The sequence below is a fragment of the Hypanus sabinus genome, chromosome 17 (assembly GCF_030144855.1).
Source record: "Hypanus sabinus isolate sHypSab1 chromosome 17, sHypSab1.hap1, whole genome shotgun sequence".
Classification (NCBI taxonomy): Eukaryota; Metazoa; Chordata; class Chondrichthyes; order Myliobatiformes; family Dasyatidae; genus Hypanus; species Hypanus sabinus.
The window spans coordinates 50,869,873-50,885,758 of NC_082722.1; the positions used below are offsets into that span (position 1 = coordinate 50,869,873).

Sequence of the window (15,886 nt, forward strand, 5' to 3'; positions counted from 1 at the left end):
GCAGTTTTGGTCACCTACCTAGAGGAAAGATAAGGTTGAAAGAGTACAGAGAAAATTTACAAATTCTACTGTTAAAATGAATCCAAACTCACGTTAAAGGAACAACACCTTATATACCGGCTGGGTAGCCTCCAACCTGATGGCATGAACATTGACTTCTCTAACTTCCATTAATGCCCCTCCTCCCCTTCTTACCCCATCCCTGACATATTTAGTTGTTTGCCTGTTCTCCATCTCCCTCTGGTGCTCCCCCCTCCCCCTTTCTTTCTCCTGAGGTCTCCCGTCCCATGATCCTTTCCATTCTCCAGCTCTGTATCACTTTCGTCAATCACCTTTCCAGCTCTTAGCTTCATTCCACCCCCTCCGGTCTTCTCCTATCATTTCGCATTTCCCCCTCCCCCCACTACTTTCAAATCTCTTACTATCTTTCCTTTCAGTTAGTCCTGACGAAGGGTCTCAGCCCAAAACGTCAACAGTGCTTCTCCCTATAGATGCTGCTGTGTTCCACCAGCATTTTGTGTGCGTTGTTTGGATTTGAGCATCTGCAGATTTCCTCGTGTTTGAAATTTACAAGGATATTGCCAGTTTGGAGGCCCTGAGTTGTAAGGAAAGTTTGAATTGGTTAGGACTTTATTCCTTAGAATTCAGAAGTTTGACAGATTTGATAGAAGTATTCAAAATTATGAGGGGTATAGATAGGGCAAATGCAAGCAGGCTTTTCCACTGAGGTTGCGTGGGACTAAAGGTGAAAGATGAAAAGTTCAAGGGGAACATGAAGGGAATGTTCTTCACTCAGAGGTTTGAGGGAGCGTAGAAACAAGCTGCCAGTGGTACACTCAAGCTCTACTTCAACATTTAAGTGAAGTTTGGTTAGGTACATGGATGGTAGGGTATAGTAGGCCATGATCCTGCAGGTTGATGGGAGTAGGCAGTTAAAATGGGTTTGGCATGGAATGGATGGGCCAAAGGGCCTGTTGCCAGACTGTACTTTACTAAGTCTCTAAAGTTCTTAACTAGAGAGCCAAGGCTCATATTTTCTACAAGTTATAGTAGTCACAGCCAACGTTCAGAAAGTTTTGCACACTATAAATGAAAATTCATTTTTGAACAATTATAATTTCATTATAAAGTTAATATATTCTGAATAGTTTTCTAGGATTGCTTAAGTTAAGCTTGAATATAAGATTGTACTTTGCTGATGTTGGTCTCCCCACTGAAATCATACAATGGTATAATTACAGAAGGAAGAAACTGAAATAACTGAGGCTCTGCAGATTTTAAAATAGATGAAGTCATTCTAGCTTGAGTTAGTGACATGGATTAGAAGGAAGTAGGAGCAAGGAAACCACAGACTTCCTGGAGGTGGAGTGTTGTAAGTGCATAATGATTTCCTGTTACAAATAGATTAAAACCCCAGCATTGAACTCTCAGCAGCAGTTGACTTGATGCAAGCACCATCAGCCATGGCTAACCTCAACGTGACAATTCGGAGCTCAGGCATCGACCTTCCAGGGCATCTGCACACACCGAAGTCTTTGCAATACGCTCAGGAGTTCCAGTTTCAGGACACTGACACAGTGATCATTACGTACCCCAAATCAGGTAAGAGTATATAAGGCACCTCTTATAATTGTCATTTATTATTCCTGTTGAAGTACTTACATCTCTGGCATTATTAATTGCGTGGGTAAAATATGTGATATGTTTATGAGACTAAGATAATCTTGGATATTGTCAGGTATGTTATTTAGGTCAGTGTTTCACCAGAACATTTTTGTACTTCCACTTCCAATTATGTATTTTGTGTGTGTGCGTGTGCGCGTGTATATACATACTCGTCGCTTGTTTGTGTGTACAAGTACTAGTCATGTGTGTGGATACATGGATATGTGCTTGTGTCTGTGTTCAGCTCTCATTCCACATGCCACTCCTAACCCTCCCATGAATTTCAGTCCAGTCACCACTCATACCGAAGTATAATTCTGTTTACAGCAAACAAGCTGATTGTAACCTAATAGAGCTAGTGAGGAGTGCCTTTGGATGCATTTTTTATCTGAGCAGAATAGAACAAATTACGTATTGGCACAGATACATTGTAATTTAATCTGGTTGAAAGTCATGGAATAATTTCTAGGTCATTATTTACCACAGTCACTACCTGAAACAATGAGGGAGTAGTTCTCATTAGAAAATGGTTTAAGTAGAGTCCAATAAGCTATAAAATACCTAATTGATAGAAGTGATGACATTCACTTATGCTCAACTTTATTGGAACACAAAATGCAGGGGCTGCATTTTGCAAAATAGGGAAGTTCAAGGTTATTGTCATAGGCATTTATAAACAGGATATAAATGCCATGAAAGTTAGCTTCTTATAGGAGGTGTAGTGTACATTACAAAAATTAAGGTTAACAGGCAAGCAGGGACAGAAGTATCTGCAGACACTTCCTAGTTTAGAGATTACCTGCCCAATTGCAAGGAGAAAAGCAAGATAGGCAATTATCCGAAAGTAAATCATGTTTCTGCTGGAAGGAGCTTTTGACGCCCCGGACAGAGGGCAGGGAGCAGGGAGCAGTTAAAAAGGACCAGTAGTGAATTGCCTGCCTCTTCCTGGGAAGATGTTTATGGGAAAGGAAGATGCTTTTGACAAAGAAATAAACTGGAGTGGAACGAGAGAGTTCTTCCTTAGGGATAAGGAGGGGAAGATGTTGCTGGCCCTTATATGACTGAATACATCAAATGCAAACATTGCACTGTCTTAGTGCTTTGTTTGCTCTCTGAGATTTCAAACTGCTAAATAACAACAATGGGCGATACAACCGGAATGTTAAGTTTAATTACAAATGGGAATTAAGCTGGAATCATCACCTTTTCCAATGGTAACTCTTCATAGCACTTTGGCAATGGATTTGCTTTGCAGCCATGTACATCAGATGGGACAGTAGCCTCCACCATTGCAATACCACACTAACTCATCCAAATTATCCTTCTGAAGGTACCACATGGATGCAAGAGATCCTCACACTTATTTACAGCGATGGGGACATAACGCCTGCGAAGACTATCCCAAACTGGCTTCGGACTCCGTGGATTGAACAATACTACTGTGAGAATGTCCTCATGAACAAATCGGACCATCGAATTCTCACCACTCACCTTCCCTATCACTTCCTCGCCAAGTCTCTCAAACAGTCCAATGCAAAGGTAAGCAAGCTCACAGTTTCAAGCATGGTAACACATAGGCACAAGATCCAGCAGATGATGACCTCTGGAGCAAAAAGCAAACTGCTGGAGGGACCTGACAGGTTAAGCAACATCCGTGGATGTAAAGGGAGAGTCTACATTTTGGGTTAAGGCCCTGCAACAGGACTAAGAATGGGAGATGGCTGGTATGAAGAGATAGTGGGGTGGGTAGTAGGTGGAATCAGGTAAGGAATGGGCTGATCTGCAAACAGAGCCAGTGCAGTGGAGGTGGGGTAGGTGGGGAACATATGATACAAAAGCAAGGGTCTGGAATCTGCTCAGTAAGACAAGCAATAAGTGGAACCAGATAAAGAATAAGGGAGGGGCAGCAGGAACCAGCAGAGGAAATAAACAGGGAAAATCAGTAAACATCACATCACATTCCGCCCACCATCTCTCTGCCCTATGAAACCCTTTTTGCCAAATGAAGGAAAGTGTTATGAGGCTGTATTCAGTTGAACTAACTTTGCTGAAAAATAATGTTTTGCAAGTAAACTGGTGACTAGATTTGAGAATTCATTTTTCCAAGGCACATCATCTTGCCTCACCATCATTTCAATAGATTTAATGCAGAAATGGTGCAGGCAGCACTTTCTCCAAACTTAAGGGGTAGCCATGGGCACACGCATGGGCCCGAGCAATGCCTGCAAGTTCATTAGCTACGTAGAACAGTCCAGGTTCCAAGGCTTTCCTAGTAATGCTCCCAACTCTTCCTGCGCTACACTGATGACTGCATTGGTGCTGCTTCATGCACCCATGCTGAGCCTCCAACTTCTGCCCTGCTCTTAAATTCACTTGGTCCATTCCTGGCACCTCTTTCCCCTTTCTCAGTCTCTGTCTCAATCTCTGGTGACAAACTGGCTACTAACATCTTTTAGAAACCTACTGATTCCCACAGCTATCTTGACTACATTTCTTCCCAACCTGCCTCCTATAAAAATGGCATTCATTCTTCTCCGTTCCTTCATCTCCGCGACATCTGTTTTCAGGACAAAGCAGAGAGCTTCCCTTCCTCCCATTGTCCACTCTCCTCTCTTATCAAATTCTTTTTGCCCCAGACCTTTACCATTTCCATCCCTGTGGCTTCGCCTATCACCTTCTAGCTGATCCTCCTTCCCCTCCCCCTTCCTGTTTATTCTGGTATCTTCCTCCTTCCTTTCCAGTTCTAAACAAGCATTGGTTTTAATAGAAAATGCTTCCTAGAGTAACTGACATAGGGGCAAGACCAGGCTTTAAACATCGCCTGATTTACAGAGCTGTCCAACTTCCAGTTAAGTTTTATTTAACAGAGTTATTCTTGTGGCTACAAAGTGGACTACACATTCCAATGGTAATCTTCAACTTCTGGCATCTTTCAGCCAAGAATTAAATAAAATAAGCAAAATGTGATTTTATAGACAAAATTTGAATATTGGATTAGCACTGGGTGTTTAACCTACAGAACTCAGTCCAAAAACATGGAAACATTATTGGAAATTTGTATTAGCTGATAAGGACCCATTGGACTGAATGATATTTCCTGTACCACAAATTTCTATGCCACTATAATCATAATACAGGATAGAAATGTTAGCATTTCTTCAGTTTTGATACTCAGCTTCAGTGTCACCCACACCCAGGTATACATAACATATCTTTACTTTTCCAACATCACAAGTACAATTCTTCCTAGACCAATTGTATTTTTCCTAATTTTTATAACTACCTCCAAAGTAACTTAATACAAGTTTATCTGTGAACTATTTGCCACTGTGGACAAAGTGGAAACTAATAAACAAAGGTCGTTAGGTTGTATTTCTTTGGGGCTAATAAGAGATCAGTCCTTATAGATGTCTTTTAATTCTCTTCTACAGTATGTATAAAGTAGTAGGGGTCATTTACCCTAACTATCCTTTGTCAACATCTTTGTCCAATATGTCAAAATAATTCTTGCTTGCTGAACACTTTGCCCCATTTCTGCAGGTGATTTATGTTGCAAGAAATCCAAAGGACATAGTTGTTTCTTATTATTATTTCCACAAAATTGCAAACTTTCTACCCGAGCCTGGGACTTTCGGGGAATTTCTGGAAAAATTTTTAATCGGAGAAGGTATGTATTTTTACCCTATTTGTTTGCAAACGATCAGAAATATTTGGGGATTTCAAAAATAGACATTTCAACCTTTTAATGAGAATTGTGTTTTAAGAAAACAATCCCAACCACAGTACATGTCAAGTCTTACCCAATAATGATGATTTGTACATTTTCCGGCTGTCTGTGGAAATGGTATTTCACGTTAATAATTTTGCAGGATTTGAAATTTGAATAATCAAAAAGCATTTGGATTAGATTTTTTGTGTACAAAGTCTAATGAAGTTGTCGTTTTATATTAACATTTCATGTATTGCATAGCAAATATATATATATATATACACACACACACACACACAAGTTGGGAAGTACTGAACGTTGTAAGCTCACTTGTACTAAAACATTCAAGTTTAGTACAGAGCAGAACTGTCACTATGCAGAACTGCAATGCTGTATTGGCAGTGCTATTTATAAAGGGAAATGGATATTCATGTCATCAGGTTGGGGGCTCTTAGACAGAATATGAAGTGTTGTTCCTCCGCCCTGAGAGTGACCTCATTGTGGCAGGAAAGGATGTCACAGACCAACATGCTGGAATGGCAGTGGGGATTGGAATTAAAATGTTGGCTACTGGCAATCCTGCTTTTTTGCGGATGGAGTCAAGATCCTTGACAAAGCAGACTCTCAGTCTACGTCAGGTATACACCAGTGTAGAGGAGGCCACAGTCGATGATACCAACAGCTCTGCAGGTGAAGCATTGCCTCACCTGGAAGGGCTGTTGGGACCCCGAAAGGAGTCGAGGGACCAGGAGAATGGGCAGGTGTAGCACTTCTGCCACTAGCAGGGATATGTGCAAGGAGATTAGTGGTGAGGGATGAATGAAGAAGGTAATCAGAGGGAACAAAACCTGCTGGAAGTGGAGAGTGGCAGAAGGTAAAAATGCGTTTGGTGGTAAGGTCCTGTCGAAGATGGCAGAAGCTGCAGAGAATGATGTGTTGGATATGGAGGTTCATGGGGAGATAGGTAAGGAAACAGGAACTCAATCCCTGATAAAGTGGCAAGGTAATGGATGCCTGGGAAATGGGGGAGATGCAGGAGGCGGTAACATCAATCGTAGAAGTAGGAATCTCCATTCTTTGAAAGAAGAGGACATTTCTGATGAAGTGCTTATCTAATACTTTAGCCATCTGTTTCACTTCAACTTTAAAAAAAATCAAACTTGCTTGGGGGATATTAATTTGCAAAATAGGCCACAATGTTAATTATTTAAAGTTACATAAGAACTGTTGGGTTCAGAAATTTATGAGTTTCTGAGGTTAAAAATATATGCAAGTTACTTCTCAATTTCTTTTAGGACACCACAGGATATTGTATATTTACTACATTATAAAATGAGACATGTATTGCCACAAAATTGGGATATGAGTTTCAATATTCTTTAGCATTTTTAAAAAAAGAATCACTTAATATTGGTTGGTAAAGTTTTTGCAGAGCAAACACTCTGCAACTTCAAAGAAGTTTAATTGTATTTCATTTTCTAACTAATTTCCCTGCTCTCGTCAGAGTTTACCTATGCTTTGCAACAAGTATAAAACCAAAGGAAACAAAAACACAACTTGCTATAATGTGGATCTATCTATATTTTTAAAATAATGTGTTTTCAGATTACTTAATATTTTGGTAATAAAATAAAGTACTTTGGGAACAATACTATGGTGGGAATTTAAAGCAGATTTCAATGATACTTTGGCTGTCAATTAATCAAAATAAGAATAAGAATTTGCTTTTAATGCTTCAAGGAGATTCAAGATGTTTTAAAAATTTATTGATCCACTATTTCAGTGAATTATGGATCATGGTTTGAACATATCAAAGAATGGCATAGTCACAGGGATGAATTCAACTTCTTATTTATCACCTATGAGGAGCTCAAAAAGGTAGTGATTACCCATTATATTTGGCTTTTATTTTGAAATGTGAAAAATGTGACCAATTTAAAGATTTGCAGTATTTGAATAAATGGTTTCCGACCTCTGAAACTGAAGTACTTAACTTGAGCATTGAAATTCATATGTTAATTTTTTTTTAACCGAATTGTTCTCAATTGTCCGACAGCTATTTTCCATAATGTTGCTCTCTTTGACTGGAAGTTCCGCTGTAGTCATTTATGCAGGGAAGTGCAATAAACTTGCAAACATCTCATCTGCAGTAGTAATACAGTTACGGAAATGAATATAGTTCTGCATTCCTCTAGCAATTGCTTACCAACATCAACACACAAACAACATTGTAGGTCCTGGGACTCAGCAGCCAAGAGGTTGGAGGATGGAGCACAAGTTGCAGTGTGGGCTTAGAGGTAGAAGCCAGTAACTTATTAGTTGGCAGTTTCTTAATTTGGGGCTACGTGGAGTGTCTTAAGGTAAGTATTCCTGTGTTAATATTCAGTTCAGGCTCCCAAACAAACCCTCTCATTCCCACCCAAAGACACAGGAGAGGCTTGGACATGAATAACACCACGTTAAGTGTCCCTGACACAAACTGGAAAGTTTGTGCTCAGACGCAATTACAGAATGACAAGAAATTACCAAGAAATAATCACTATTATATTTAATTCTAGAAAAAGGTAACACTTTTTAATTGTGTTTGACCAAGGAAAAAGTTAGGCAAAAGAATTTATACAGATTTCAGTCTGAAACAAAATAATCTTGAAATGTTACATTACATATCTCTGGAACATAACCCAAACATTTGAGCAAAGTTGGTTAAGGTTTAGAGCAGTGCACAAAAGTAAATGTGAAATCATTTTTTTTTTAAACTGTTACAAAACATTTGAATTTTTCTTTCATCTATTACTTCTTACAGGATCTGAGAAAATCTGTCATAAAACTGTGCAACTTTTTGGAGCATCCTCTTTTACCCAATGCAGTAGATGCAATTGCACGGCACTGCACTTTCGAAAACATGAAAGACAACAAAATGATCAACTACACACTTATTCCCATAGAAATATTAAACCACGAAAAAGGAAAATTCATGAGGAAAGGTTGGTGAAATTACCAGAACACAGAATCCAAAAAACTCTCAGTCCTTTTGTTCTCATAATGATTGATTTCCTCTCTTGTTTCATTTAGGGATAGTTGGAGACTGGAAGGAGCATTTCACACATGAACAGAAACAAGCTTTTGAGAAAATATTTCAGAAGGAAATGAGCAATTCCAACATTATGTTCAACTATCCTTTATAGCTCTTGCCTTTGAAAACCAAGTCAATATGTTTGGGAGTAGTCTACCTCGTCTCTTATGCCTACGCCACTATTCAATATAACATGGCTGATCCACCCAGTGCCAAAATCTGCATTCGATCCTAAGGTTGTACGGCATGAGGAGTTTACACGCTCTTCCTACGACCATGGGGGTCTTCTCTAGGAGCTTCAGTTTGCTGCAAATCCCGGAAGGAGAGGGGGTAGGTTAACTAGTCACTGTAAACATCCCTTACTATATCAGTGGGTGGTAGAATCAGTGGAGTTTATGGGAATGTGGAGAGAGACGTAGGAACAGAATTAGGCCACTCTGCCTATCGAGTTTGCTCTGCTATTCCATTATGACTGATTTATTGTCCTTCTCAACCCCATAATCCTGCCTTCACCCCGTAACCTTTGATGCCCTGTCTAATCAAGACCAAATCAACCTCTGCTTCAAATATACTCAATGACTTGGCCTCCACAGCCATTCATGGCAAAGAATTCCAAAGATTCACCACCCACTGGCTAAAGAAATACTTTCTTATCTGTGTTCTAATTGGATGTCCCTCTATTCGGAAGCTGTGCCTTCTGGTCCAAGACTCACCCACTATAGAAAACATCCTCTCCACACTCGCACTGTCTAGGCTTTTTGATATTCGATAGGTTTCAATGAGATCACCCCTCATTCTTTTAAACTCCAGCAAATAAATGCCCAAATCCATCAAACACTCCTCATACATTAACAGAGTACAAGCTAATGTTCAATTCTATTAATCACCAATTAAAGCGCTGAGAAAGATTGAAACAGCGAGCCGAATGAGCAAGGGTTCAGTACCAACGGCCTGCCTTTTGATCACTGATGGGATCTCTCTGCTTCCCAAGGAGAAGCCTGCATGGCAGCTCGTTGTGGACCCGGGGGGGGGGGGGGGGGGGTGATAGGCCTCTGTAGTCTTGGTCTACCACCCTTCCAATAATGTCGGAGGATGTTACAGGGGTTCTGTGTTAATGAATTGGACTATTGTGTTTATGGCCTGTAGATAGACTTTTACATTCTTATGGTTTTTATATTATGTTTTTGCCCATTCTTTCTCATTGTTTTTTGTGTGTGGGGGGGGGGGTTCAGAGATTGATGTATTGTTGCATTTTGTTAGTTTTTGTTGTGGGAGGGGATGGGGTGGTTTAATGATTGTGTTGCCATTTGTTTTTGTGTGTGGGGTGGTTGGTGTTGATGTTTCTCTTTGAATGACTTCCATGGTTTTTATTCATTTCATGGCTTTCTGGCAAAGACTAATCTCAGTGTTGTGTATTGTATACATACTTTGATAATAAACTTTGAACCTTCAAACCCTTTTATTTCCAAAATTATTCTCATGATCCTCCGCAGGTCCCTCTCCAATGCCAGCGCATTTTTTCTTAGATAAGGGTCTTAAAACTCCTGAAAACTGTCTGTGTGGTCTGACCAATGCCTTATAAGGCTTCAACATCACATCTTTGCTCTTGTATAGTAGTCTTCTTGAAATGAACACTAACATTGCATTTGCCTTCCTTACCACCAACTCTTCCTGTAACTGAATCTTTAGGGAATCCTGCACAAGAACTCTCAAGTCCATTTGCACATCTGATTTTAGTAATTTTCCCCCATTTAGAAAATAGTCTACACCATTATCCCTTCTACCAAAGTGCATGATCATACTTCCCTACACTATATTTCATCTGCCACTTCTTTGCCCATTCTCTCAATGTCTAAGTCTTTCTGCAGACTTCCAGCTTCCTCAACACTACCTGAATCTCTACCCATCTTTGTATCTTCTGCAAACTTGGCCACAAAGCCATCAAATCTATCATCCAAATCATTGGTATATAAACACGAAAAGAAGTGGTCCCAGTACTGAACTGTGTGGAACACCATTTGTCACAAGCAGCTAATCAGAATAGCCCCCACCTTATATAGGGGGACTATTGATTGCTGTATTGATTACTTAAGGCCTAAATTACTACACAGGGTAACATAGCAGTTTCTGTGCCTTATATCCCAACAGCTATGAGATGCAAATAACATTCAAACATGGCTTGACAAATTACAAATAGCAATCATGAACAATAATCATGTATAATAGCAATGAGTATAAGAGTTGGGACTTCATACTACAATGCACAAAATATTGATTAGCCACACAGCACATTGGTGTTTAGTTTGGGTCACCACTCTTTAGGATGGATGTGATTAAGCCAGGCAAGGTACAGGAGAGATTCACAAGAACATTGCCTGGATTGGAGGGATTGAGTTATCAGAAGTAATTTGATAGTCTAGGTCTGTTTTCCCTGCGGCAAACTGCAATAAGAGGTGACATGATAGATCTGCAAAAAAATTACGTGACACAAATAGTCTGACTTTGTTTCTCACGGAAGGGTTATTTAAAACCGGCTGGTGGCACAATGGCATCAGTGCCAAACTCCGGAGTGAAGGCTCCTGGGTTCAAATCCAAGTTGGGCCACCCCCGAGCACGCTTTCCATCTGTGCCGGGTTGAGCTAGCCACTCGGCCTCGTTAAACAAAAACACAAGGGTCAAGTCAGGAATGTTCATACCATGACCTGGTTAATCTGAAAGGAGACCAATCCTGACATCATGTGCCAGACAAGAATAGCTGACTGTCTGGTGCGACACGCTAAAAAAATTATATCTAGAGAGCATAGAACAAGGAGGTTTAAAAGAGGATTTAAGGTATATAGGATCATAGAACACTACAGCACAGAACCAAGCCCTTTGGCCCAGCCAGTATGTACTAAACCATTAATCTGCCTAACCCCACCAACCTGCACCCAGACCATAGCCTCCATACCCCTCTCATCCATCCACATTTCTCTTAAATACCGAAATCAACCTTACATCCACCACATGCGCTGGCACCTCATTCCACGATCTCAGCACCCTCTGGGTGAAGAGGTTCCCCCTCATGTTCCCCTTAGAAAATTAACCTTTCACCTTAATCCATGACCTCTAGTTCTATCTCCGCCAACCTCAGTGGGACAAAAGCTTACTTGCAATTACCCTATCTATATCCTCAATTTCTATCAAATCTCCCTCCAATCTTCTACGTTTCAGGGAATAAAGTCCCAAACAGTTCAACCTTTCCCTACAACTCAGGTCTTCAAGACCTGGCAACATACTTGTAAATTTTCTCTGCACTCCTTCAATCTTGTTTACATCTTTCCTGTAGGTAGGTGACCAAAATTGAACACAATATTCCAAATTAGGCCTCATCAGCATCTTATACAATCTCAACATAACACCCTGACTCCTGGAGTAAATACATTCATTTATGAAGGGCAATGAGCCAAAAGCTTTCTTTATGATGCAACTCGCAATGAATTATAGATCTGTACTCTAAGATCCCTGTTCCCCTGCTTCCTACTGCTCATCATGCAAGACCTACCCTGGGTGGTCCTCCCAAAGTGCAATACCTCACATTTGCATTAAATTCCATCTGCCACTTTTCAGCCCATTTTGCAAGCTGGTCCAGATTCCACTGCAACCTCTGATAATCTTTACAATGTTCACGACAGTTCCCAGTCTTCGTGTTATCCGCATATTTGCTGATCCAGTTAACCACATTAACATCTAGGTCATTGATATAGATGACAAACAACAATGGACCCAGCACTTACCCCTGCAACACACCACTAGTCACAGGCCTCCAGTCAGAGAAGCAACCATCTACGACCACTCTCAAGCTTCTTCCACAAAGCCAATGTCTAATCCAATTTACGACCTAATGCTGAATGTCAAGTAACTGAATCTTCCTGACCAACCTCCCATGCAGGACTTGGTCAAAGGATTTGTTAAAGTTCATACAGACAATATTCACAGCCATGCCTTCATCAACATTTCTGGTAACTTCTTTGAAAAACTCCATAAGATTGGTTAGGTACGACTTGTCACCACTAAGCCATATTGACTATCCCTAATCAAGCCCTGTCTATCCATATACCTGTATATCCACTCCCTTAGAATACCCTGCAATAAATTTCCCACTACTGATGCCAAGCTCATTAGATCTCCCCCACCTCTTTCGGCTCCACATATAGATTATCACTCTGATCTTCTAGAGGACCAATTTTTCCCATTCCTATCCTTTTGCTCTGCATATATTTGTAGAAACCCTTACGATTCACCTTCACCTTGTCTGCTACAGCAACCTCATGTCTTCTTTTAGAAGGGGCACCTAAACAAGTACTTGAATGGAGAGATATGACATTTATGTGGGCAAATGGATGGCACCACCATAGCATCATGGTTAGCACAACACTATTACAAATCAGGACAGAGTTCAGAGTTCAATTCCACATCGTTCTGTAGGGAGTCTGTACATCCTCCCCGTGGAATCCATGGGCTTTCTCCAGGTATTCCAGTTTCCTCTCACAGTCCAAAGACATTTCAGTTACTAGGTTATTTGGTCAATGTAAACTGTCCTGTGATCAGGTGGGGTGAATCAGGAGCTGCTGGGTGGCATGGCTTGAAGGGCCAGAAAGGCTTATACTGTACTGCACCTCAATAATAATACTACAGATTGGCATGATGGTCTGTACAGACACAGTGGACCAAAGAGGTCTACACAGTACAACTTTATGACTATGTTCCAAGTGCAAAACTTATCCCAACAAAAATCATCTAACAAAATCCCCTTGATATTGAATGATATTAAACGGATAGACCCTTGTGTCTATCATGTGGACACAAGATGCTGGAGATTCGTGACTATAAATGTAACTAGATCAGCTACAAATATAGTGGGCTCTCACTTGCTTTTATAGGCAAGAATTCTGGTGCACACAACTCAACTCCTTCCCATTATCTACAAGATGCAACTGGCAACATGAAGAAACACTCTATTTGCATCTCCAATGCCACCATAGTTATTGGCATTTCATTGGCACCTCCTACCATCTTCACCAAAGCTTCCCTCCAAACTGTACACTGTTCCCATTCGAAAATCTATTATCACTAGGTCAAAAGCCTGGAATTTCAAACTAATAGGAGTCTAAGAGTATCTTCTCCACAAGTGACTACTGCAACAGTCTCAACATTCTCCAAGGAATTCTACTGTGCATTTAACCCCAGAATTGAAGTCAAGCAAGTTATTCTATTAGTTACAAGTTTTATTTTTACCAATATTGTGAAAAATTACATTTAGCCAAAGCCATCAAGCCTCTGTAAATAGGTATCTACTGAGGCAATCATAATCACAATTCAGGAGCTGTGAGCTCCCACATAACTGAAGATTTGATTAACCACTTGAATCAGCAAAGCCATAGACAGTGTATCAATACATAACCATTTTATGCATAAGTGATTATAAAATAATTTATAGGATCATGCAATTTGTGCATGATTGCATACATATGCTTAGTGATATAGAAAGGTCCAAGTTTCAATCTTCCATCCATGATGACTCAGTGATCACACCAAAAGGATGAAGAGAAAAATGTAGCTTCACAATTCCAATTTCGCTGACATTACCAATGTCAGATATAAATCACTTGATAAAAAAACTTGGTCAGTTGTACAGGATATCCATAACTTGAAGAGCATTTGGTTTGAAAGTTTGTTCAGCAGAATTCATTTAACTATATTGATGTTAAAGAGTTCAGGTCTGAACTGAAATATGATGGCTCAAACTAATATAAAGTTTTGAGGGGATCCTAAGAAGAGTTTTATTACCTACAGTATAATTGTAATCTGGAATACACTACTTGGAGTGGAGGACGCAGAGACTCAACATTGGAATAGACACCCAGGGGCTCTTTATTAGTTAACTCCTGTACCTAATAAAGTGCCCATTGAGTGTATGTTTGTGGACTCCTGCTGCTGTAGCCTGTCCACTCCAAGGTTTGACATGCTGTGCATTCAGAGACATTCTTCTGCACACCACTGATGTAACATGTGATTATTTGAGTCACTGTTGCCTTCTTGTCAGCTTGAATTAATTTGGCCGTTCTCATCTGACCTCCCACATTAACAAGGCGTGTTCGCCCACAGAGTTGCCACTTACCAGATGTTTCTGTTTTTCCACACCATTGTCTGTAAACCCCAGAAACTACTGTGTGCGAAAATCACAGATCAGCAAATTCTAACAATAATAATCATTCCATGTTCAAAGCCACTTGGATCATATTCCTTCCCCTTTCTGATGCTTGGTCTGAATAACAACTGAGCCTCTTGACCATGATTGCATGCTTTTATGCATTGAGTTGATGTCACATGATTGACTGATTAAATATTTGCATTAACGAGCAGGTATACAACTTACCTAATAAAGTGGCCACTAGGTCTATTTGGACAAGTTCTTGAAATGCCATTGCACAAAAGATTGCTACCAAGAGTTGGTAAAAGGGATTTTAGAAGGGCCAGCTTCTGCCTGTGCATCTCATTGACTGTGTCAAGACAAGCAATTAGCAGAGGAAGGGTTTAAGAAATGACGAGCACACTCTAAGGCATCATAGCTTTATTTTGAAATATATTAATTTAGGTTCATCACCACAAAAATGACAGTATTCAAGTCAACATTGTTTAACATTAGGTTACTGATACTTACATACAAAACCTAAGAAAGCTACACACTGACACAAGTAAATATACTACACAAAACACAAATAGCAGCATCATATAATACTGTACCCAAGTGCTAACCAACTAGCTAGTGCCCCACAAAAGCAAGAATATTGAAATCATTCCACGATCTTCCACTGATAAATTAGCTAATTGCGTACTGACTGCAACTTCCTTTTACATGCTCCTGCCAAAATTTCACCATTAAATATGATCTTAAACATGACACGAGCCTATTCCTCGCCAGGAAGCTGCAGCATGTGTTCCAGCAGCCAATCATCCCTTAATCGACTGATCCAAACTTAACGTTGAACACTTTTACAAACAGAGCAAAGCACTGAAATCTCAAGAACTGAAATATTTTGCTACAAAGATATTGAAAAAGTTAATCTAAATTTTTACAAATGTCACCAGTTTTTTTGTAAATAAAACTGATTTAACAAGCATACATACTGATTTCCAAAATTACTACATACTAAAAAATTTATAAAAAATGCAAACTTTCTACTAAAATTCTTTATAATATTTGTTCATTCAATCTCATCTGAAGAATATCATTTATCAGGTCTCCTGCTTCGATTATCAACTTTCACCAAAAACAAACTAGCCTTAATTGTATATTTGCCTTGGCATACAGGATGTTCTGATGTTAAAAGGCTTTTAACCCATGATGATAGCAAAAGTTTGGTTTCGAGATCAAAAATTTCCATCTACCCAATCTG

General features: G+C 39.8%; 1 protein-coding gene across 1 annotated transcript; it reads left to right on the plus strand.

The window, feature by feature from the left end:
* Positions 1-1,449: 1,449 nt before the first annotated feature.
* Positions 1,450-9,888, plus strand: sult5a1 (sulfotransferase family 5A, member 1). The gene is made up of 6 exons (XM_059993485.1): positions 1,450-1,602; positions 2,996-3,204; positions 5,206-5,332; positions 7,158-7,252; positions 8,178-8,358; positions 8,447-9,888. Exons 1-6 carry the CDS (start codon positions 1,464-1,466, stop codon positions 8,557-8,559), a joined length of 864 nt encoding a protein of 287 aa, XP_059849468.1. The 5' UTR covers positions 1,450-1,463; the 3' UTR covers positions 8,560-9,888.
* Positions 9,889-15,886: the final 5,998 nt, after the last annotated feature.